Genomic DNA, 26,837 nt, shown 5'->3' on the forward strand with positions numbered 1-26,837 from the left:
ACCCCGGGGGGACAAGACGAAGTACCGCCGCAGGTTCACTTAACATTACGATAGTCGAAGTCTCGCATTTTCACACAAATGGGTTACTCATGTCACACCAAGCTTTACATGTCTGGTGTTAAATGTTTTAAATGAATAAATACAGCTACACTTACATATTGCTACCTCAGTAGAAGCATTTAAGTCCCATCTTAAAACTCATTTGTATACTCTAGCCTTTAAATAGCCCCCCTGTTGGACCAGTTGATCTGCCGTTTCTTTTCTTTTCTCCTCTGCTCCCCTTTTCCTTGAGGGGGGGGGGGCACAGGTCCGGTGGCCATGGATGAAGTGCTGGCTGTCCAGAGTCGGGACCCGGGGTGGACCGCTCGCCTGTGCATCGGCTGGGAACATCTCTACGCTGCTGACCCGTCTCCGCTCGGGATGGTGTCCTGCTGGCCCCACTATGGACTGGACTCTTACTATTATGTTGGATCCACTATGGACTGGACTCTCACAATATTATGTCAGACCCACTCGACATCCATTGCTTTCGGTCTCCCCTAGAGGGGGGGGGTTACCCACATATGCGGTCCTCTCCAAGGTTTCTCATAGTCATTCACATCGACGTCCCACTGGGGTGAGTTTTTCCTTGCCCGTATGTGGGCTTTGTACCGAGGATGTCGTTGTGGCTTGTGCAGCCCTTTGAGACACTTGTGATTTAGGGCTATATAAATAAAGATTGATTGATTGATTGATTGATATTAAAGTTGCTCTTTTCTCTCCGCGTGGAAATGTAAGCAAGTATTGTTTCATATGGAGTTTTGCCAAATATCACAGCTATATCGAGACAAACATGGATATTTAAAAAAAAACAATCAGTTTTTGTACCGCTTAAACTACATCCTCAAAGTATGGCTAGACTAACACGAATACATCATATAACTTGATTTAGACGCCATCAGTCCTCCTTTCGGGCAGCACGGTGGAACAGGGGTTAGTGCGTCTGCCTCACAATACGAAGGTCCTGAGTAGTCGTGAGTTAAATCCCGGCCTCGGGATCTTTCTGTGTGGAGTTTGCATGTTCTACCCGTGACTGTGTGAGTTCCCTCCGGGTACTCCGTGCTACGCACGCGGCGGTTTGATGAGGTCATCAAGAGTCGCCAGTAAACCTCTCATGCTGCAGTCGTGCTGCAACTCTTGTGTTGTGTGTGGAAGAGGGGACAGGGGAGAGCGGAGGGGCTGCTGACTGGGAGATGCAACGTCCGTGTTTTACCAGATATGTACCGCTCCGTACAGCGGCGTTTTAAAAAGTCATTAATTTTACTTTTTGAAACCGATATCGATAATTTCCGATATTACATTTTAATGAATTTATCTCTAATTACTATGTAATTTACTGTATTTACCACCATGGAGGCAAGGATTAGTAACTTTGAAGTGTATCCACACTGTGTATAGACGTACTTTCGCTAGTGCAGCTAAGTATGTCAACAGTAAAATGACGCAGTGATCAAAAAAAAAAATAATTCTCATACTTGATTGCATCGACAAATTGCGGAAGCACTACCGGTATTCTTGTACATGAACATGAGCATTTCATGACTTGTATCGAGCAGCTTTTCAAGTGCTGTAAGAAATGCTTTAACACTTGTCTTTTATTTACTCCTGCATTTATTCATGTATTCTTTTAATTGTGATGTCTTAGATTATTTGTAATTTATTTTATTTTCAACATGGTAAAATACATTAGGGCCCCTCTAATGCTGACAATATTGGCACTTGCTGTATTTCATAGTTCTGGACCTAAAATTCCCCCCAAAATAGACACAGTAGTGATTTTAGACGTGTTTACCTCTTACACACATGTTTATGTGTGCTATGGCTATGAAGTTTTTTTCTTTCCTTGGCCTCAGTCTGGACCCCCTCTACAGGGGCCCAGGTTTTGACTGAATAACCCCCCCCCCCCCCCCCAACCCCCCACCCTTTGTAGCAATACAGCTAAAGAAGAAGTCAGCCTGCACACATTTCCAAATGATGGCAGTATGAGTAAAGTATGGACCTCTCCTGTCAAATTGACCTGCTCAAAATGGGACGGACCCAATAAGAGGAGTGTAGTTTGCAGCGATCATTTTAATGACTCTGACTTTGAAGAAGAAAAGTTTTGGTCTGAATTTAGATGGAAAAAATTGAAAAGACTCAAGCCAAATGCTATCCTGAAAAAAAGACTCAGTCAGAACCCGCAGAAAAAAACGAAGAAAAAAAGAGCCGACGTAGCGCTCAAAAACTATTGCATTCTCTTCTACTGATGTGCTCCTCAAGATGCTTGAGGAAACGCTGAAAGAGCATGAGGAGACACAGGCTATGAGGAGACGGAAAAGCAGGCAAGTCTTCGTGTTTGCTCATAGTGTTCACTATATCAGTTTTGAAATAATCATAGACCAGGGCGACAAAAAACATGCAGTTAAGGAATCAAAACAATGGTTTTACATGCCTTTATCCACACTGTCTAGCAGGGAAATAGGCTCCAGTTCTGTACAAGAGATGGCGTCACATGGAAAAGGGGCATCCCGAATACAGTTAATTATCGACCCATTACTTAAAAACTAATTGATAGTATGAGAAATGACTAGAGATGTCCGATATAGACTTTTTTGCCGATATTCGATATTCCGATATTGTCTAACTCTTAATTACCAATTCCGATATCAACCGATACCGATATATACAGTCGTGGAATTAACACATTATTATGCCTAATTTTGTTGTGATGCCCCGCTGGATGCATTAAACAATGTAACTTTACCATGAATTGATTAACGTGGACCCCGACTTAAACAAGTTGAAAAACTTATTCGGGTGTTACCATTTAGTGGTCAATTGTACGGAATATGTACTGTACTGTGGGGCGGTATAGCTCGGTTGGTAGAGCGGCCGTGCCACCAACTTGAGGGTTGCAGGTTCGATCCCCGCATCCGCCATCCTAGTTACTGCCGTTGTGTCCTTGGGCAAGACACTTTACCCACCTGCTCCCAGTGCCACCCACACTGGTTTAAATGTAACTTAGATATTGGGTTTCACTATGTAAAGCGCTTTGAGTCACTAGAGAAAAGCGCTATATAAATATAATTCACTTCACTACTGTGCAATCTACTAATACAAGTTTCAATCAATCAATCGAAAACAAAGTTTTCCAAAATAAGAGAACAACTTCAACTCCAGTTATGGAAAAAAGTGCCAACATGGCACTGCCATATTTATTATTGAAGTCACAAAGTGCATTATTTTTTTTAACATGCCTCAAAACAGCACCTTGGAATTTGGGACATGCTCTCCCTGAGATAATCCTAATACCCACTACAACTATGGGAAATACTATACTTTGACTTTCACAAAGTGCATTATTTATTTATTTTTTTAAACATGCCTCAAAACAACAGCTACCAAAACAATGAAGGCACACAGCTTCAGTCCAGAGTATACTAGAGCATACTTGCCCCAGGTTGGGGGGGGGGCGAGGTTTGGTGGTAGCGGGGGTGTATATTGTAGAGTCCCGGAAGAGTTAGTGCTGCAAGGGGTTCTGGGTATTTGTTCTGTTGTGTTTATGTTGTGTTACGGTGCGGATGTTCTCCCGAAATGTGTTTGTCATTCTTGTTTGGTGTGGGTTCGCAGTGTGGCGCATATTTGTAACAGTGTTAAAGTTGTTTGTACGGCCACCCTCAGTGTGACCTGTATGGCTGTTGATCAAGTATGAATTGCATTCACTTATGTGTGTGTATAAGCCGCATATATTATGTGACTGGGCCGTCACGCTGTTTGTATGGAGGAAAAGCGGATGTGACGACTGGTTGTAGAGGACGCTAAAGGCAGTGCCTCTAAGGCACGCCACCAATATTGTTGTCCTTGTTTTACCGGATATGTACCGCTCCGTACAGTGGCGTTTTAAAAAGTCATTAATTTTAATTTTTGAAACCGATACCGATAATTTCCTATATCACATTTTAAAGCATTCATCGGCCGATTATATCGACAGGCCGATATTATCGGACATCTCTAGAAATGACTGCCAGATTTATTTTCAGGGTAAAATTTACATAAAGAGATTTTGGTGAAACTTCAGTCATCTGAACGCTATGGGTCCTTTCAGCATGTTGGAAACAAAACCATGAACATACTTTTACAAAGGATGTAGACTGGTGGAGAGTGACGTGCATCTAAGATGATTGAACAAGATTGTGTGTTTCAGAAGGTCAGAAAAAAGAAAGAAAAAGAAGAGTATCAATGAAATGGTTGTGAACTGCATTTTATGCTTTTGACACCCGAATGGTGGTTTAATTGTGGGAGTTGCATTAAATGATCTACTTACAGGACAGACGATCTGTTTTCCGGAAGGTCCAGTAAGACCGGTGGATCTGCCGTCTGGGAGGGGTTGCCTGGATGTGTGGTGTGGGACACCGAGTCTCTGACGCCTATAAAGGAAATACAATTTAAATCTGGATGATTGATTCCAACCGCCATTGCTTTGTACAGCAAACGGACAAAAGTATTAAGACACCTGGCTGGGAGTGGAAACAACACAGCCCAGCACAGATTCCATTATTGGACGGATTGTTCATGTGCATTATCTTTGGTGCCAATAGAAACACAAATATGGATATTGGAAGTTATTTCCTTTAGCCGCTTATTTTTCTAAACCAGGCGTATCAAACTTGTTTTCATCGAGGACCACATCGCAACTTTGGCCGCGTGTAACAGAGAATAATATATGAATATATGTAAATGTTTAAGGATTTGTCTCATGACATTACACATATGAGATGCACTTGAATATTAAATGTATTGGATTTTAATGTCAAAAACTGGCAGCTCAGTCGTCAGACTTTCTTTTTTTTTACGGTAACTTTCATGCAACTTAGCCGCCAGTTTTTTTTTACCGTAAAATTGAGGGTTGTTGTTTTTATAGTGCAGTGATTTTCAACCTTTTTTGAGCCGCGGCACACTTTTTACATTTACAAAATCCTGCGGCACACCAATCCAATCCAATCCAATCCACTTTATTTATATAGCACATTTAAACAACAAAATGTTTCCAAAGTGCTGCACAACAATATTAAACACAATTAAAAACAATATAAAATAAATGTGATTAAAAACAATTTCAAAGGGTAAAACCAATTAAAACAGTAAATAGAAAGCAAAAGCAAAATTTTAAAAACACAGAGGACAACAGAGGACCACACAACTCACGTAGTGTTAAAAGCCAGAGAATAAAAGTGGGTCTTAAGACGAGACTTAAAACACTCCACTGTGGGAGCAGTTCGAACATGGAGGGGCAGAGTGTTCCAGAGCTTAGGGCCAACCACAGAGAAGGCCCTGTCTCCCCTGGTTTTAAGTCTCGTCTTGGACACCACGAGCTGGAGCTGGCTCTCGGACCTCAGAGCGCGCGCAGGATTGTAAGTTTGGATGAGGTCCGAGATATACTGAGGTGCCAGTCCATGTAAAGCTTTAAAAACAAACAGCAAGGTTTTAAAATCAATTCTAAAATGAACAGGGAGCCAGTGCAAACTCTCAAGGATTGGGGTTATATGCTGGCGTCTCCTGGCCCCTGTTAAAAGTCGTGCTGCCGCATTCTGGACTAACTGCAACCGGGAGAGAGCTTTTTGGCTAATGCCAGCATAAAGTGCATTGCAGTAGTCCAGGCGACTTGAAATAAAAGCATGCACGACTTGTTCAAAAAGGTTAAAAGATAAAAACGGTTTTACCTTTGCTAAAAGACGAAGATGATAAAAACACGATTTTAAAACGCCATTGACTTGTTTGTCAAGTTTAAAATCGCTGTCTATAGTGACGCCAAGGCTGGTGACTTTGGGACGCACATAATTTTGCAATGGTCCCAAGTCAGTGAGGGCCGGACCAAACACTAAAATTTCCGTTTTTCCCTCATTCATTATTAAAAAATTCTGGGCTAACCAAGCCTTGACGTCGCATAGACAGTTGAGAAGGAGTGTCAGGGGGCCGTGGCCTTTTGAAATAGGCATATAAATTTGGCAGTCGTCTGCATAAAAGTGATAAAACACTCCATGCCTCTTAAAAATCTCTCCAAGAGGAAGAAGGTACAGTGCAAACAGGATGGGGCCTAGAATAGATCCCTGGGGGACACCACCAACCAAAATGACACTAACATAGTATATAATACATATAGTTAATATTATAGTTTCTAAATGTATTTATACTCGCCCAGTGTGAAACTTGGGCCTGAGCATCTACAGTAATTTACAATGGCTTTACAGGCTCGCAGTGTTAATGTTTCTGCCACAGTGTGGGACTTTTTTGATTTAGCTACGAGTTCAGCAACAAGGTAGCTAGCTTTGAGGGCTCTCTCATTCACCTTTGTGGTTTTTCTCAGAAAAGTTGCCTGTTTCTCATTGTTTGTACGTAAGCATACAAAATAGTCCATCGGCTTGTTTTGAACGGAAGGGTGTTTCGTTTGGAGATGGCGTTTGAATTTGCTTGGCACCATGGCGCTATTGGAAAGCTCACCACACACCAAGCACTGCGGAGTCGGTGCTTGTCCCATCCCCGGTGAGAGTAAATCCAAATGAAAGATAGCTTTTGCTGTATTGCCTCGAGCTCACCGTCCTGTCTTTTTTATTTTGTCGACCACTCATACTAGGTTGTTCATCTGGGTCAGAATTTTGTCCAGGACCCTGTTCGGCATTTGCATTTTCCCTTCTCAAAAACTTCTCCATCACTGTCACTTGCTCACTTTTCCTTGCTGCGATCCCAAACTGTCACTGTCACGTGTCGCGCAGCATTAACTCGATTGTCTTTACAGGTATTTATCGCCCTCTGCTGCCACGTACTGAAATAGAAGAGTATTACATTATCTGCCGCACTTTATTATAGCACAGACACCCGACAATGGTTAATTAGGAGATATTAAATAATTTCCCACGGCACACCTGACGATCTCTCACAGCACACTAGTGTGCCGCGGCTCACTGGTTGAAAATGACTGTTATAGTGTATTACTGTGAATGGAAACACTGTACCAAAGTTGATTTTTACGGTAAAAAAACCCACCTGTCAGCTCAGACGCAGGAGTTTTACGATTAAGTCTATTGTCATTTTGACAGTGTACAATTCGATGGGTAACTTGTTTGAAATCATAAGTTAAGCAGTATTTATTTTAATTTTTTTCAAAAAAGGTTTTGGGAATTTATGATAATATAATATTGTGTTGCATTCTTAAATAATTGCATGAAGTACATGTATTTTGTTCTGTCAAAATGGAAACAACTAATTTAGTAAGGAATGATAAAGCACTTTATAATTATTATATATTATATATATTATTTCCAGGCTTTCGTGGGCCACATATAATGATGTGGCGGGCCAGATCTGGCCCCCGGGCCTTAAATTTGACACCTGTGTTCTAACCAGACTCTTTTAAAACAACAGTGCTTCGCTCTGCCTTTCATTCTAACCTCCATTCCCATTATTCTCTCCCATGCGCCGCCTCCATCAACAAACGCTACGATAAGGTGAAACGGCCAAAAGACACTCAATTAACTTTATCTACGTTTCTGTTAATTAATACGTTTTCACTATGGCGCTCAGTTGGAGTGAAGTCATACCGTAGAGCTGCCAGACGCGGACCTTGTCTTCATAGGGTAAGTCGTACTTCAGGGGGTCTCCGACAGGACCCTGGTAGTACGGCCTCATGATGGACTCCATGGCTGAGGTGTGCACCAGGCCGATGGCGTGACCAAACTCGTGGACGGCCACCGCGTACAGGTCCATCCCGTGAGAGTCTGAAGGAGGTAGAGCGAGTAAAAGATGTGTTATCATGTGAGGGACATCAGGGTGTCCCAGTAGTGATGGCTAAATGACGCCGCAGTAAGTGTATGGCACACTCACCACCTGTATTGACACTGAGCTGGTACTGTGTTAGTGTTTCATTATGCTTTAAGCCATCCGCTGGCTTAAAAAAGTAACTTCCTTCCCGGCAAATACAATTAATTGTTAGCATATACACGTATATATATATATATATATATATATATATATATATATATATATATATATACATATATATATATATATATATATATATATATATATATATATATATACACACACACACACACACAGGTATATATATATATATATATATATATATATATATATATATATATATATATATATATATATATATATATATATATAAAGTGTGTGTGTGTGTGTTTACATATTATAATAATATAATGGATATATATTTGATAATTATTATAATTGAATATTAAGAGTACGTAAAAGTTCAACTCCGTCCTTGTTTACTTCTGTGACGACCTGTTTAAAGCTTTGTAATCAATTACAAATATCAAGCAGCTCAAAGTCAAACATGGATAATGGAGTGAGTGTTTTGCATTTGTGGAGGGAAAGTGCGATCAGCGCGCCTGCAGGAGCAAAAGTCACCGCCGCTGTCCATGGCACTGAGGACGAGCACCAGCGGGCAGGGGCGGTGCATGTGCTGACGGCGAGACACAGATTAGATCTCACAGGTGGTGCGTGTTGATCTAATCATATGTTGTCTTTAACAGTAAGCGGCCGGGAGAAGAGCGAGAGAGAGGATTGGGAGTGACGGCAACGTCACGACATGCCGAAAAACATTTGGAAAAATCTTGTTGAAAACATTAAAACTTTGTTAAACCTGCACGCTTGGCTCTTGTGCCGTGTCTACAGTGCAGCTGCTAGGAAGCGACTTCCACAGCATTTTTCCCATCATGCCTTGCAATGGATTGGAATGGGTGTAATTTCAATGTTTTTATGGTAATGGCACGTTTCTTTTATAATATCCACAAAGTTCAGTGAGCAGGTTGTGTTCTGTGTGACCATGTCTGTTGGCTTTTTATGCTGGTTGAGTTTGTTTTTTTTCCTACACCATGAGTAGAAGAAGTTGTTTGAATTGGGTCATATAAGTAAATACGGTGCACATCATGACCTGAGTTTCTCACGTTGTCCACAAGATGGGGACAATTTGCCAGACCCCTGGGTATTTAAGAATTAACATGAATATGAAGGTCCTGGGTTCGATCCTGGGCTTGGATCTTTCTGTGTGGGGTTTGCATGTTCTCCCCGTGACTGCGTGGGTTCCCTCCGGCTTCCTCCCACCTCCAAAGACATGCACCTGGAGATAGGTTGCTTGGCAACACTAAATTGGTGAGTGTGAATGTTGTTTGTCTATCTGTGTTGGCCCTGCGATGAGGTGGTGACTTGTCCAGGGTGTACCCTGCTTTCTGCCCGATTGCAGCTGAGATAGGCTCCAGCACCCCCCGCGACCCAGAAAGAGACAAGCGGTAGAAAATGATTGCATATTGAAATTGTCAAAACTTTTTTCACAAAGTACCTCAGAAAACACTTGGCTCTTCAAGTACGACCATAATGACCAACAGTAAGTATTCATTAAAAACAAGGCACAAGTTTTGTTTAACAATTATATTTGATATTTTGGCCGCTGTATCATTGCATACAGTTTGAACAGTAACACGGTGTTTACATATTTAATATTAGGTGCAATTAAGTGATTCTTTGGCATACCACTAGATGGAGCCTGCATACGGTACAACAGTTTCAGAATCACTGGTCAAGGGACTATGGGTAAATAATAACCGCTTGGCTAACTCTGGCATATTGACAGACATGTTTAATAATCCGCACTGGACCTGTGACAAATAAACTAAAAACACAAGAATTCACTTAACACAAAATGTTATGAGTAGGGATGTCCGATAATGGCTTTTTGCCGATATCCGATATTGTCCAACTCTTTAATTACCGACACCGATATCAACCGATATATACAGTCGTGGAATTAACACATTAGTATGCCTAATTTGGACAACCAGGTATGGTGAAGATAAGGTACTTTAAAAAAAATAAAATAAAATAAAATAAGATAAATAAATTAAAAACATTTTCTTGAATAAAAAAGAAAGTAAAACAATATAAAAACAGTTACATTGAAACTAGTAATTAATGAAAATTAGTAAAATTAACTGTTAAAGGTTAGTACTATTAGTGGACCAGCAGCACGCACAATCATGTGTGCTTACGGACTGTATCCCTTGCAGACTGTATTGATATATATTGATATATAATGTAGGAACCAGAATATTAATAACAGAAAGAAACAACCCTTTTGTGTGAATGAGTGTGAATGAGTGTAAATGGGGGAGGAAGGTTTTTGGGGTTGGTGCACTAATTGTAAGTGTATCTTGTGTTTTCTATGTTGACTTAATAAAAAAAAAACAAAAAAAACAAACGATACTGATAATTAAAAAAAAAAACGATACCGATAATTTCCGATATTACATTTTAACGCATTTATCGGCCGATAATATCGGCAGGCCGATATTATCGGACATCTCTAGTTATGAGCATTTCTTGCAGGGCTCCACGACATGTATACAAATGCCATACATACTGTATGCTGCCAGTGGTAAACGTCAGGGAACAAAACTAACTCTACTAACACAACATATTGAGAAGCGAGACATGTACAGCAGATGTTCCAAAAAAAGGAGTCAAACGATGATAAGAGGGTGTCCACTTATCTGCTAACTGCTTTAACTTTGCTACTTTTGTGAGTTTTGTTTGCATGTTTATGGCCTCTTACAAGTGAAGCCTATAGGTTGTATTTTAAGAGGCACACAAGACAGCTTTGGAGGCCGTGAGTGCTGTCGGCCATGTGGCGGAGAGAGATAACTATGGTAATACGGCCCGAGCCCCCGCGCTGCCAATCAGCAGCAAAGTGCAGGAGAGAGAGACGTAAAAAGGCTGCGGGCGACGAAGGTGCATTTCCCCATAATGTTCAAATATAGGGTATATAGATATACCTGGCGCATCTCAATGAAATAGAATATCCTACAAAATGTTTTTGGTTTCAGGAGTTCCAAAGATACCAATTAGACTGTAGACAAAGACCTCGGTTTCTGTACGCCCCACTTTCACATACGAGTTGGTTTTTGCCTCGGTTTTCGTCTCGGCTACACAAACACTGCGCATAGCAAACTAGTTTGTTTGCCCGTATATATTCCGCATAAATCGAGTGTCTAAACCAGGCCTGGGCAATTATTTTGACTCGGGGGCCAAAGTTAGAGAAAAAAATGTGTCTGGGGGCCGGTATATCTGATTTTTAGGAACACTAATACAAAACCTCACAATAATGTCTGATTGAATGCTAAAAACGTTATGACAGACCACCTTATAAAAATTTAATTTTATGGAATTTTAACTTTTTTTACTGAATGAGACACCCAGAATGCACATGAAAATAAAGAATGGGGGGGGTTTACAACATTAACTATGAAGGATAAAACACTGAATATTGACAACGTATGAACATCACACTCCTTCTCCATCCACATATTTTACAATCATACAAAAAGGCAACAAACGCAGCGAAATATGAACACGAAGGGTAAAAAAAAATCCCACCTTCAATCTGATTAATCTGATATATCACTAAGCTTTGGAATTTTGTTGTAAAAATCTCCTTCCGCGTCTATCCCTGACACCCGCATTTCAGGCTGGCCGATCTGGAAACACTGTGGAAAGGCTCCCCACTCTCACTGCTTGGTGCCTGGTCTGAGCTGCTGTGACTTACATTACAACTAGATGACCATAGTAACTAAATAGATGACCATAGTAACTAATTAGATTACCATAGTAACTAATTAGATTACCATAGTAACTAGTATATCATGCAAAAGCGCAGATTATAACCATTGGAATACTTTGTATAGTTCAAGACTTACGGTCATTTGAAAACATCACTGCACATCATAATGGCAGCTACACTTTCCATGTTAAAATACTAAAAACATTATTTACTTATTTACTTAAACTTATTTCCAAAAACTTAATGTCCGGCGGGCCAGATTGAAAAGCTTAACGGGCCGCATGTGGACCCCGGGCTTTAATTTGCCCAGGCCTGGTCTAAACAAACAGGCGCTGCCGATTCAGTTTCTGATATTTTGTTTGCAAAATAAACCACCATAGGTTCAAAGAAAGTTGCGAGTTGTAGCATACCACGGTGGGGGTTGGGGAGTCATGGCAGTATGCGGTGTTGTGTTGTAATGTGGTGACTAGCGCCTTTGTGTTTTTGCATCAGTTGATCTAAAGAAAGATGTGTTGTCCGTTGGGATTGGTACCTTTTCCCGTTTGAATCAATACGGTGCCAATTCCCGGTACTTGGGAATCGATACTGGTACTCAAAGGTACCAACTTTTGGTACTTTTGTGTGCGTTCATATTACTTATTAAATGTTTCTTTGTTTATTTTTGCTCAGTTGTTATCTTGTTTTCTTACAATTCTGCTTCTCACTTTCAAGTATTGTGCTGTACTTTATAACTGTTTGCATGAAGGTGCAATTCCTAGAGTTAAACGTCAGTAGTTTATAAGCTACAGTATTTTGCCTTAGCCAGGAAGTAGTCTTTGCCATTAAGTTGAATGTGCCAGTCTTGTCTTTTGTTGGGTCCCACAAAGTGTTATACTGTAAGTGTGATAGAGTAGGTTACTCTGGATGCGGAATGCTGGTCTGATATCTTCTTAGGACAAAGAGTAGAGAGTAGGGCACAGAGAGGCTTTCAGGCACTCTTTAATGATGAAGTTGAGCAATTGTAGTATAGGTGTGTGTGGGGTGTGTGTGTGGTCTAAAGGGAACACATACAAATAATGATTAGGATACATTTAGGCAATATAATATGCAATAATACAACAGAATATGTATAATATTATATATAATATAATATACTCTACAATGTGTTATAAAACAAATATACAAACAAATGTACGTGGACTATTAAAGCAGTCCATAAGAGATGAATGGAGAATAAGCACTGTTGATTTAGACAGTGATTTAAACGTGGTCTGTGTCGAAGTGTTAGGATAGGGTAACTACTGTGTAACAAGCTGTATTAACAGGGCGAAAGTTGAGCTGGCGAATTATATCGTCAAGCAGAAACATTGTTCCAAACAAACACTCGGTTAAGGCTACATCTAACACATTGTAAGCATTTTAGCATTAATAACCGTGCTATATTCGACGTATACTTACAGTTTAGTCAGGAACGCACACAATGCTGTGTACACAATCACCAAAGAGCCCATATTACGCAGAAACGCGACAAACAGGAAATTACGTCTCAGACGAGATCGGCAAATTAAGAGCACAGGAAATCTAACATCTCAAAACTGCGTCAGAATAAGATAAGACTAAAACACTTTCTGACAGTAAGTATTTTATTTATATCACACCAGCTGTTTGATTGTAACATGCAAGTTTTGATTACCAAATTTGAAGGTGTTTAAATTGCCATGTAAAATGGCTAATGCTAATCGATAGCATGACAAGGCATCAAACTAGCACATTTTGGAAAGGGCAGCCTAACTGTCATTTTGTACGCCTTTATTTGCTTTGTTGTCATGGAAAATTGTAACATTACTTAAAGGCAGTACGGCTAGGTAGGCTTTTTTGGCGGATGGGTCATCGGGTGTTGTTGTGGCTTCATGGGAGCCGTGGTGTTTTTGTGTGTGTGTTGTCTTCTTCCGTTTTGGTTTTTGACGTTTTGGAGAGTTTATTTTTGATGGCTGCTGATCGGGTGGTCGGTTGTTTCACCTCAGGTTTGTGTGGCATTGCGCGGGTTTGCTTCCTGTTGGGCTTCCGTGTCCGTCTGTTTAGGCTTCGTGCTGTGAGGTTTGTATCAATGGCTTTGTGCAGCCTTTTTGTTTGGTGTGGGTGCTGTGGCTCGGTTGTTTGGGCGGTGGTGTGTTTATGCGGGTTTGGATTGGGGATTGGAGTTTCTTGGAAGGGGGTGGCGATGGTGTTGGCGTTTGGGCCGGCTAGTGTACTGGCGCTGGTTGGGCTCCATGGTTTTGTCGGTGTGTGGTAGTTGGTCGCGGTTTTTCGTTCGTTTTGATTTGGTCAGGTGGTGCTGTCCATTGAGAGTTTTGCAGCGGTTGTCTTTGCTGCTGATTGTTTGTGGTGTGTGCGCCTATGGCTGCTGAGTCCGGTGCGATTGGGTGGCCGCTATTGTGGTCGGTTGATGCGCATGGTGGTTGTCGAGGCTGGTGGACTTGCCAGCGTCGTTGGCGTTTGTTGTCATGTTGGTTGGCTCGTCGTATGTTGGTCCGGGCCTACCATTACACTCTGCCGCGCCGTCCTTCCTGCCCGATGTCGCGGCCAGATCTGTGTGGGGGGATGGATCAACCGATTCTCTGTGGACGGTGGGTTCCGAGACTGGCTCTCTGCCCCGCCAGCTAAAGTATGTATTTGTTTATTTATACTGTATATGTGTGCTTATAATTAGTATTATTACTATTTTGTTAAACTTGTATGGGTTATACTTGAATGGCTCTTTTCTGCCTTCAAGGTACTCAAAGCGCTTTGACACTATTTCCACATTCACACATTCACACACTGATGGCGGGAGCTGCCATGCAAGGCCCCTAACCACGACCCATCAGGAGCAAGGGTGAAGTGTCTTGATCAAGGACACAACGGACGTGACGAGGTTGGTAGAAGGTGGGGATTGAACCAGGAACCTTCAAGTTGCTGGCACGGCCACTCTCCCAACTGCGCCACGCCGTCCCCTGTGTTTGTGTTTTGTTTTATTCTTGATTGATTGATTTATTTTTTTGGGTGTTGGGGACTGGTGTCGCCCTCGAAGGCTGGTTGCCCTAAAGAGGTCGGCGTCCCGGGCTCCTGCATTCGGACTGCGTGTCTGGGGCCCCTGGGTCCCGCAACCCACCCCTTCCGGATGCCCTGCTTGGTGTGGACCTGCTAGGGTCTAATCCCTGTCAGTCTGTCATGGCGCGGTCATGTCATGCTGAGGTGTTGCGTGGCAGCCAGCTGCTGGGGTAGTGGCCTTGTGTGTCGACGTATCTGTGATCTCCTTCTTTTTTTCTCTTCCCTCAGGGGAAGGCTCTACGGAGGCAGTTGATGGATGTTCCATCTCCATCGTTGGGGTCCCTGTGGCCCCATGCTGGGCAGTCTTGCAGCGGCCAACCTGGGTGGGGCGGCACGGCATGCTCTCCTGGGGAGGGTTGGTCTTGTGGGAGGAGGCCCGGTTGATTGTGGGCCAGCGCGGTCTTCCCGTCCAGCTGTGGGAAGTCTCTGCCCGCGTGTGGTGTGGTCACTCGCTGGCTTTGGGGCTTGTTTCTCCTGCTTCTCCCATGTCCTTGGTCGGCCGCGTCTGTCTACGGCCCACGTGGGGTCCCTTGTTCCCTGAGTACGCACCTGCTGTTTTGGGGTTGAGCTCACTGGGTGGCTAGGGCCGGACTTATATTGGGAGACAAATATATTGTACAGGCAAACATACATACATGCATACACACATGTATATTTATACATACATACATACTGTATGTACATTCATACATACAGTACATACACAAATACATGTATACACACCCACACAGTACATATATACACATGCACATTTACTGTACAAATATACATACTTAAGTTAAACACACACTGGGTGTGGCAAAATTATTCTCTGCATTTGACCCATCACCCTTGATCACCCCCTGGGAGGTGAGGGGAGCAGTGAGCAGCAGCGGTGGCCGCACCCGGGAATCATTTTTGGTGATTTAACCCCCAATTCCAACCCTTGATGCTGAGTGTCTGTACATACACATGCACATTTCATCAAACACATTCTAACGTAACGGGGGAAACTGGGTTCAAAGCATAACCTATATTTTACCATAACAATCTAAGGTAATATAGTCTGCTCCTCTTTCTTACCCCCCTCTTTCTTTCGTTGTTCAAGAATTCATTAAATTTATGTCTGGAACACATTAATTGGATTTACATTATACCTTATGGGGAGAAATTGCTCCGGTTTTCTACAGAACTTTCAGAACAGATGACTAACACTGTATAACAGTTTCACTTTTTGAGTCAAACTGCTGAAATGAACTGGCTTTCAGAAATATTCTAATTTACTGAGAAGCGCTGAAGAGAAAGTCGACAAAAACCTTCTTTGTCAGGCTGCACCTGATAGCTAGGTGGAAAGCTTTAGATTGGAAGAAATGAGCCGGTGTGCGTGTGTGTGTACGTGTGTGTGTGTGTGTGTTCTTGTATTTCTATCCTTCTTGAGACATCAACAAGGAAAAGTACCTTCCATATGAGGACCAGTGAACAAGTTAGGACCGAAACCATGATCCCAATACGGAAAACCATTGCATCTAATAGACCTGGTGATGAAATCTATCAACATTAGGGTGGTCCCAAAAATATTTAATGTCAACATATGAAATAACAAGTGTGTGTAAAACATTTGAAGTGCTCCCTCTCTGGCCAACATATGTAATGAAAAGTGTGTGTAAGAAATTGAAATACGCTCCGTTTGGCCAAAATGAATTAAAAAAAAAAAAAAAAAAAGTATATAGAGACATACTGGAATAACTTAATAATAATGAAGATTAAAAAACAATTACAAACAAAACATTTAAAAAAAAAAAAAATTAACTAAAAGCAGTCTTTTTCTCACAATGTGTCGACTTCTTTCTTATAAAATTGGGAACAATTTCTCATATTCTTTCTGTTTCTGTAAAATTGCAATATTTTCTCGTAAAATTATAAATTTTTTATGTAAAATGATTACTTTTTAATGCAAAATGGTGACATTTGTCATATAAAATTCTGACTTTTATCACAAAATTGCCAATTTTCAAAATGATGACATATCTTGAGTAAAATTATGACTTTTGTCATAATTTTGCCAAGTAAAATTCAGATTATTATTATTATAACATTGCCAAAATGTTAAAGTTTTCTTATAAAATTGTGACTTTTGTCGACTCTTTTCATAAAATTACCAACATTTTAAGCTTTTCCTGTAAAATTGCGACTATTATTGAGTAAAATTCCAACTTTTATCATAATATTGCACACATGTTCAGTTTTCCTTGTAAAATTTGGACTTCCGTTGAGTAAAATTACGACTTTTGTTATAACACTGCTAAAATTCGAAGTTTTTCTTGTGAAATTCTGACCTTTTTCTTGTGAAATTCCAACTCATTTCTCACAACAAGCTTTTTTACATTTGCATAGTATGTATATATATTATCAATGTTGTAAATACAAATCTTTATATATCTAGAAAGGGTGGTCTTAAAGAAGTAGGCATTTTTCAGAGGTCTCAAGAAGGTAACAAATACAAGAATGTGTGTGTGTGTGTGTGTGTGAGTGTGTGTGCTGAAAGACTATAGTGAAACAGGAACTTGTGCCGACAACACCTGGGATCGAAAGACGCCAAATTGTGGAAGCCAAATCACATTCCTGAGGGTACGCAGAGCACAGATGCAGGAGGAGAAAACTGATGGGTCGGAAGAAGAGGGATTTAGAACAAAGTACGAACCACTACATCATGTTTTTTTCCTTTTATTTTATTTGTGTCCTATTTTTTTCACTCATAAGCTTTTAATCCATTGTTGCACTTTCTCTTTCCCTGTTAGAAAATGTTAACATTTAAACAGATCGGTCATTTCTAAAACGTGAAGGGGAAGGATTAATTAAGGTCTGCATCTTCCTACTCCTTTTTGCTTATGTTGATGTGATGTCACCTGTTATGCATGGTAAAAAACAATAGAATCACGGCCAGTACCTCATATTGCCTGGGTGAAAACAAAACGTTTGTGTAGAGATGAATAAAAGGCATAACAAGCCAAACAATATCATTGAATCACAGAAAGAAGCGAGCTAATGAAGCTTTTGAAGGCGAGATATGTTATGGAGAAATGTAATTATAACGACACACAATAAACACACAGTGTAAACTTTTGGATTTAGCACAGAATGCTATAAAACGTAGCCCGCAGCACAGATGGCGAGTTTAATGAGATTGTGGCGTAGCAAAGCACTGGATGGAAATAAGGCGACGGCCAACTAGCTGAGGGCTACCATTCTCTTTGACGGGGTTGTTGGTTCTTGTGTAACACTCTGGGAAGCTGACACTTACTGCCAGTGGAACCCGGTGTTAAAATGTGACTAAAATGTGAATATTGATACCACTATGATTAAAAACTCATTCCCCAATGGCAATAAATATTGGTAAAAAGTATATACCGTAAATTCCAGACTATAAGCGGCAACTTTTTTCCTACGCTTTGAACCCGGCGGCTTTTAAAACCGTGTGCAAATTTATGGATTTTTTTTTGCGGATGGCCATAATGTAAATAGTATTAAAAAACAAACAAGCAAAGACTCTGAAAAGGTGTGTTATTGTTTGTGCTATGGTGCCATCTTTTGGACGAGTTCGCTCAATGCAAGTGCTGCAGTGCCATTCTGTTTAGAGCTTTCAACCGGAAGTATACGTGTTGTTCCGTCTTCTACTTGTCCATAGCGTTCCCACTCGTATGGATTCTTCATTCATCACTTCAAGCAACCTTCCTAATTTTTACAATATAACTAAAACCATTCTTACTTACTAAACCATCCCATGTGTGATGTCTGTGGGAGTGTTTTCATGCATATTTGTACGTGCTATTGTAATGTAATCAAACGAGCATCGTTAGCATTAGCTAGTATGCTAACACGTTTGTTGCGACAGACGGCATAGACACAGACAGAAATAGGTTGTGTGTAGAAAAGCTAGTGTGTAGTAGCAGCTGTTACGGGGCAAGCACACAGAGATTGGTAAACTACAACCAACTAAAGCAAACCATGCTTTATCATTATCATGCTTCAAACCGGCTGTGCACTACTATTTATAGTTGTACGGAGTGTGTGTGTGTGTGCGTGTGTGTGTTTTCTTCTTCTTCTTCTTCCTGAGGGTGTGTAACAGAAAGTAATTGCGAGGCAATGATTTAGGGGCATCATCTTGTAATTTATTTTTGTTATAATAACATGATTTTTATTTTCTTTTAAAATGTTGATGTCATTTGGCAATAAGTCTTTTTTTATTTTTTTATACGTTACTATGATTTTATTTTCCAAATAATGCTTTTGTAATTTAACCTTCATTCAACCATAAAAAGGTTAAATAAAACATGTATAGTTTGGAAAGTAAAATTATAGTAATGGAAAAAAAAGTGTCATTTTACCCAGATTACATCAGAATTTCGGCCATAATGCAAATAGTTTTAAAAAACAAACAAGCAAAGACTCTGAAAAATATTGTAATGTTTAAATAAAATCTGTCTTTCTTGTTGAAAAGGTAAAAAAAATCTCCTAGTATAACAACTTTTTTGCAAATATTGGTATTATTTTATTAGTTTATTGTTTATTTTATTACTACACCTCAGTACAATAGCTATCTAAGAGATTGAAAGAAAAAAAGCATAGTCAGACATATGGTAAATAGGTTATACTTGTATAGCGCTTTTCTACCTTCTAGGTCAGGGGTCGGCAACCCGCGGCTCTAGAGCCGCATGCAGCTCTTTAGCGCCGCCCTAGTGGCTCTCTGGAGCTTTTTAAAAAAATGTATGAAAAATGAAAAAAGATGAGGGGGAAAAAAATATATTTTTTGTTTTAATATGGTTTCTGTAGGAGGACAAACATGACACAAACCTCCCTAATTGTTATAAAGCACACTGTTTATATTAAACATGCTTCACTGATTCGAGTATTTGGCGAGCGCCGTTTTGTCCTACTAATTTTGGCGGTCGTTGAACTCACCGTAGTTTGTTTACATGTATAACTTTTCTCCGACTTTCTAGGACGTGTTTTATGCCACTTCTTTTTCTGTCTCATTTTGTCCACCAAACTTTTAACGTTGTGCATGAATGCACAAAGGTGAGTTTTGTTGATGTTGTTGACTTGTGTGGAGTGCTAATCGGGCATATTTGGTCACTGCATGACTGCAAGCTAATCGATGCTAACATGCTATTTAGGCTAGCTATATGTACATATTGCATCATTATGCCTCATTTGTAGGTATATTTGAGGTCATTTATTATCCTTTAAGTCCTCTTAATTCAATGTATATCTCATGACACACTATCTGTATGTAATATGGCTTTTAATTTTTTGCGGCTCCAGACAGATTTGTTTTTGTATTTTTGGTCCAATATGGCTCTTTCAACATTTTGGGTTGCCGACCCCTGTTGTAGGTCCTATGTGTCAAAGTCAAGGCCCGAGGGCCATTTGAATTAATTATTTATGGCCCCGGGATGATATTTAATTTATATTAGAACCGGCGCGCAGATTAGTATTAGAACCGGCGCGCAGGCCACAGCCGCCTGCTGCTGTTTTGCATGCACCAATACTCCCATTGCTGCCTCGGAAAGCAAAAACCATATCAATCAAGACCAAACTGCAAATCTTCAACTCAAATGTCAAATCCACCTTACTCTACAGTTCAGAAACCTGGAAGATCACCGGCAACATACCGGTACTCAACAAAATACAGACATTCTTCAACCGCTGCCTCCGTCGCCTCCTAGGTATCTACTGGCCTAACACCATCTCCAATGCCAACCTGTGGGACCTCACTAGACAAGACACACTAGAAACACAAATCAGGAGGAGGAAATGGACCTGGATTGGTCACACACTGCGTAGACACAATAGATCAATCACGAAACATGCTCTAACATGGAACCCGCAAGGCAGGAGGAAGAGAGGAAGGCCTAGAGTCAACTGGAGAAGAACCGCAGAGCAGGAGATGAAGGCGCAAGGGCTGTCATGGCAACAACTGGAGCGGAGGACACAAGACCGAAGGGAATGGAGGAGTTTCATCAATGGCCTATGTTCCTTAGGGAATTTAAAGGCCTAAAAAATAATAAATAAATAAAAAATACTCCAATTAGTGTTGGCGCTAGGAATTTTCAAATTGGGATACAGGGACCCCATCAAGTCATAAAAATGGGGTTCCACAGTAAATTTTTGGGGTCCCACTTTTTTGTAATTGTTTTGAAAACAAATGATAAATGTATGCATTATCCTGTTATATCTCACATTCTATATTGTGTTTTGGAAAAAGGTTGTCATAAACATTACCGTATTTTCCGCACTATAAGGCGCACCGGATTATAAGGCGCACCTTCAATGAATGGCATATTTCAAAACTTTGTTCATATATAAGGCACACCGGATTATAAGGCGCACCTATGCATCCATTAGATGGAGCTGCGCGAAAGGGAATGTCAACAAAACAGTCAGATAGGTCAGTCAAACTTTATTAATAGATTACAAACCAGCGTTCTGACAACTCTGTTCACTCCCAAAATGAATAAACAGCTGTTTTATTATTTTCCCCGAGGTAAAGTCAGTGACGTGGTGTTTTGTTCATCTTTTAACAACAACAAGGTATAACATGTAGTGCAACATTTATATCACATAGTGGAGGGGAACTTTTCCCTGATTCAATAAACACGTAAAAAACAGTGATACTGTTACGGTAAATCAAACGTTAGTGCAATCACAATATAGTAACACTCGAAATAGTGCAGAGCAATAACAATATATCAATAACTCAACGATGCTAAAACATTAATGTCACACAACACAACACACAAAATAAACATGTAAAGCTCACTTTATGAAGTTATTCCTCATCCACGAATCCCTCAAATTCTTCTTCTTCAGTGTTCGAATTAAACAGTCGGGCGGATACGGCATCAAACATGGTGCTCCGTCTCGTCGAAGTCGTCATTAATGGAGTCAGTGTTGCTGCTGCTCTATTCCCGTGTTCTACTGCGTGACTGATCCTCTTAAGTTTAAACTCTGCGTCGTAAGCGTGTCTTTTAATAGGAGCCATTTTGGGGTCTTGACATAAACAAACAAATGGAAATCAAAACGGCACACCTCGCACAGTCATATATCCCAGCATGCACCGCGCGCTTCTTCTTCTTCTTCTACGGGGGCGGCTGCTTACCGTAGAAGAAGAACTTCTTCTTCTTCTACGGGGGAAAAAGAAGTTGGCGGCTGTTACCGTAGTTGCGAGACCTAAACTTTATGAAAATGTTTAGGTTTGTTGTGGCTCAATATTGGTTCATATATAAGGCACACCGGATTATAAGGCGCACTGTCAGCTTTTGAGAAAATTTGAGGTTTTTAGGTGCGCCTTATAGTGCGGAAAATATGGTACTTAATTAATCAAAAAAAAAAAAAAAATGTTATGCATATGTACATTCATTCACTTTCTTCTTTCCTTTATGCATCTAAACTTTACCGCTGCCGGTATTTTTTTCTCTATTTTTATTGCAATATTTTCAGAATGTGTTTGTTCTATTTTTGGCCAAAGTAAGACAAAGAAAACAATCTGAAGTTGTCTTTATTTTTTAGTTTTAATGCCATGATTTTAATGGTCCGGCCCGCGTGTGCACAGATTTTCCTCCATGGGGCCCCTGAGCTAAAATGAGTTTGACACCCCTGTTCTAGGTACTCAAAGGGCTTTGACACTATTTCCACATTCACCCATTCACACACACATTCACACACTGATGGCGGGAGCTGCCATGTAAGGCCTAAACCACGACCCATCAGCAGCAAGGGTGAAGTGTCTTGCTCAAGGACACAACGGACGTGACGAGGACGGATCGTACTAGCAACCCTCGTTGCTTTCCCACCCGAGCAACGATATATTTAATGAGAAGCTTGCAGCATTAGAAAATATTACATTTGCAAACCAAAACGTGTGACCAAAGTTTGCTGAAGGAGATGTTTTTCATACTTCTATACAGACATACTGTATACAACATTAATCCATTTGATTCTCCATGTCCCCTACAATAGGACATGTGGTTTCATGTTTTTTGCCAGGGTATGAGGTTTGAACAAAAAAACTTGCTAGAATAAAACAGTCTTTTGGGAATAATACAATCACATTTGCAGTTTGCGTTTGCCGTTATCTGCTTCATTTGCTGTTTGCATTGAATAAATCCCTCTAATGCATAAAGGTAAACAGATAAGTTAGCCACTAGCGAGGGAATACAGGGAACCTAATAAGATAGATAAAAGCTTGCATTTGTCTCGCAGCCAACACGCAACACAAATACAAAGGTGCTCATTATGTTGATATATATATAATCCCTGAGCAATAACATGCGACAGTATATGACTTTGCACCTGTAAATTGTACATTTGTTTAGCGAGTGTAGAAAAGAGAGGCGCAGTTTAATTAAGAGCAACATGAGGACATGAACTAGTAATTATATGAAAATATGCATTGTTTTCATCGTTCACTTTTGAAAGGGACAGTCCACTTGCATTGGGGGCATATGGTGCACTGACCAACCCCATCCAGCAGGTAAAGCTCCTCTTACAAGAGTGTGATCTTGTCGGTGAGGATTTTTAAGTCAGATAGACATTGGCTTTTCCATTGAGGTTCAAATACAACGAAATCTGATACATAAATATTTAAATAATTACCTATATGTGTAAATACTTAATTACAATTGGAAATAAACGCATGAAGGTAACATTTATTTAAATTTGTAATTATTTAATGAACATTGATTCAAAAGTGCTTTCAATTTCATGATTTAAGGAATGAACTTTACGATTGAATTATTTCACGATTTAATGATTCATTTAGTTATTTCATGCGCCTTCATGAATTTATTTTATCTGTCAAACTCACCCATCAGAGTGAGTGGGCGTGGCTAACATGAATCTCATCCAATCATTTTGGTTAGGTTCATGAATTAAATATATAAATCATTAAACAATTGATTAAATCATTAAATTAATAATTAATTAAATGATTAAATCATTGAATAGTTATATGTACTTTTACAATGAATAAATGATTAATAAATTTAATAGCACACTTATGTATTTAATTCCCAATTGTAATTAATGAATGACACATTTAAGTATTTATTAAATGTTGTCCCATTTGACCCTCTGTACTTTTATAGTGTATCGTAATCACTGTCATATGAAAATCATGTTTCATCTTTGAAAAGTTTTTGTTGTACAGCCAGAATTTGTGATCAAAGACAGTTTGAGGAGATTATAGTATTGGATCATGCATAATAGGTTGGCTTTATTACTATATACTAATGAATATACTAATAGCAAATATACAATATAAATGTTCCATTTCATTTTTATAGCAGTTTTTTTCTCATTGACAGTAACACTGAAGACTGTCGTTTTTCATGCTTGAGCGATACACAAGCCTAAAGCTAGGGGGCAGCAGTGCTCAAACTCAGAACAGCACACAGAAACATCGGTGTACAGAGCTGACAGAGAAGTTTCTGACAGGAATGAAAAGAGGAGCAGTGGGGAGGTCATGACAGGAAATAATAGAGAATCACTGCTCTTGGGGATGGAATTCTTTTCCACTCCTCGATGATGACATCACAGATATGTTCATTTCCACGGCATTGGGCCTTGAAAGGTACAATAAAATGGTCTGGGAAGCAGTACACAACATATTCAGTTTATTGTAGTGCTGTTCTTTAAAATGTGACTCAAGGCTTTGTGGTTTAAGAAGTAAAATGGCATCCGACCTTTAGCGAGATCCGCTCAAAGACTTTATGGGTTCTATATACTGTATGCTCCACCAATATAGCATTTCTCTTGTATAAGGTTAGTAGTTTTGCTTCTCAAACTTTGGACAGAAATCAAGAAGCTCTTTAATATCATTAAAAACAATGAGACAACCCACAGCAAGTCTTCGATTCAGTAAGTTTAAGACATGAAATATAATAATTAGGGATTTGCCGATTGATTGGCCACCTTTAATGCCAATCCCCTTTGCCTGACACTATTTATTGTTAGTCCCCCGGCTGACAAGCGAGCAGCTAATTATGTGTCTCCAAAGCTAATAATAATCACCTCCATTACGGCAAATAAACTGCATTTTTTTGTATCTCAAGTGTTATTATATAACGTACCATTATCACTGGAGGACGTGGCCAAACATGTTACGCACTGAGAAGAAAGTGTAGATGGAACCCTGTTACAGTAGAGAGTAAGCAGATATTAACAGGAAATTAGTAGATTAAGATTAAGAGCTAGAAACAGGATAACAATGTATCAGCATTAGAAGTACACAACACGTAAGAGGAGGGCGGATCGCGCCATACCTTGGTGGTGTCGAAACCAAGGGTAGTATCAGTATATGATCGATACTAAAGTGATTCGGTCAGTACTTTTATTTTCTCAAAATATTTTTTGGGTTGTTTTTGTCAATGTTTACAAATTCAAAGAAGAATTCCCAGGGCAAAGGAGGACTTTGAGGGCAAAACACAAACGTTTTAAAAGCGTGGTAGATAGTAGTTATTGTTTAGTTATTGTATACTATTGACTTTGTTTCAAATAAACAATTGTATATGTACAAACCCCGTTTCCATATGAGTTGGGAAATTGTGTTAGATGTAAATATAAACGGAATACAATGATTTGCAAATCATTTTCAACCTATATTCAATTAAATATGCTACAAAGACAACATATTTGATGTTCAAACTGATAAACTTTTTTTTTTGGCAAATAATCATCCATCCATCCATTTTTCTACCGCTTATTCCCTTCGGGGTCGCGGGGGGCGCTGGAGCCTATCTCAGCTACAATCGGGCGGAAGGCGGGGTACACCCTGGACAAGTCGGCATCTCATCGCAGGGCCAACACAGATAGACAGACAACATTCACACTCACATTCACACACTAGGGCCAATTTAGTGTTGCCAATCAACCTATCCCCGTGTGCATGTCTTTGGAGGTGGGCGGAAGCCGGAGTACCCGGAGGGAACCCACGCAGTCATGGGGAGAACATGCAAACTCCACACAGAAAGATCCCGAGCCCGGGATTTAACCCAGGACCTTCGTATTGTGAGGCAGACGCACTAACCCCTCTCCCACCGTGCTGCCCGCAAATAATCATTAACTTTAGAATTTGATGTCAGCAACACGTGACAAAGAAGTTGGGAAAGGTGGCAATAAATACTGATAAAGTTGAGGAATGCTCATCAAACACTTATTTGGAACATCCCACAGGTGAACAGGCAATTTGGGAACAGGTGGGTGCCATGATTGGGTATAAAAGTAGATTCCATGAAATGCTCAGTCATTCACAAACAAGGATGGGGCGAGGGTCACCACTTTGTCAACAAATGCGTGAGCAAATTGTTGAACAGTTAAAGAAAAAACTTTCTCAACCAGCTATTGCAAGGAATTTAGGGATTTCACCATCTACGGTCTGTAATATCATCAAAGGGTTCAGAGAATCTGGAGAAATCACTGCACGTAAGCAGCTAAGCCCGTGACCTTCGATCCCTCAGGGTGTACTGCATCAACAAGCGACATCAGTGTGTAAAGGATATCACCACATGGGCTCAGGAACACTTCAGAAACCCACTGTCAGTAACTACAGTTGGTCGCTACATCTGTAAGTGCAAGTTAAAACTCTCCTATGCAAGGCGAAAACCGTTTATCAACAACACCCAGAAACGCCGTCGGCTTTGCTGGGCCTGAGCTCATCTAAGATGGACTGATACAAAGTGGAAAAGTGTTCTGTGGTCTGACGAGTCCACATTTCAAATTGTTTTTGGAAATTATCGACATCGTGTCCTCCGGACCAAAGAGGAAAAGAACCATCCGGATTGTTATAGGCGCAAAGTGTAAAAGCCAGCATCTGTGATGGTATGGGGGTGTATTAGTGCCCAAGACATGGGTAACTTACCCATCTGTGAAGGCACCATTAATGCTGAAAGGTACATACAAGTTTTAGAGCAACATATGTTGCCATCCAAGCAACGTTACCATGGACGCCCCTGCTTATTTCAGCAAGACAATGCCAAGCCACGTGTTACATCAACGTGGCTTCATAGTAAAAGAGTGCGGGTACTAGACTGGCCTGCCTGTAGTCCAGACCTGTCTCCCATTGAAAATGTGT

At 40.3% G+C, this 26,837-nt stretch overlaps 1 protein-coding gene across 2 annotated transcripts in view; it reads right to left on the reverse strand.

Moving 5' to 3' along the window:
* The window catches only part of mmp17a (matrix metallopeptidase 17a), a 329,785-nt gene that overhangs the window by 36,350 nt on the left and 266,598 nt on the right, over positions 1–26,837 (reverse strand). For both annotated transcript variants that reach the window (XM_061926889.1, XM_061926888.1), the window contains 2 exons: positions 7,614–7,790; positions 4,343–4,445 (listed from right to left, as the gene is read on the reverse strand). In XM_061926889.1, coding sequence (XP_061782873.1) covers positions 4,343–4,445; positions 7,614–7,790 — 280 coding nt within the window. The remainder of the gene's footprint in view (positions 1–4,342; positions 4,446–7,613; positions 7,791–26,837) is intronic.

Source organism: Nerophis lumbriciformis, linkage group LG32 (assembly GCF_033978685.3).
Source record: "Nerophis lumbriciformis linkage group LG32, RoL_Nlum_v2.1, whole genome shotgun sequence".
NCBI classification, from domain to species: domain Eukaryota; kingdom Metazoa; phylum Chordata; class Actinopteri; order Syngnathiformes; family Syngnathidae; genus Nerophis; species Nerophis lumbriciformis.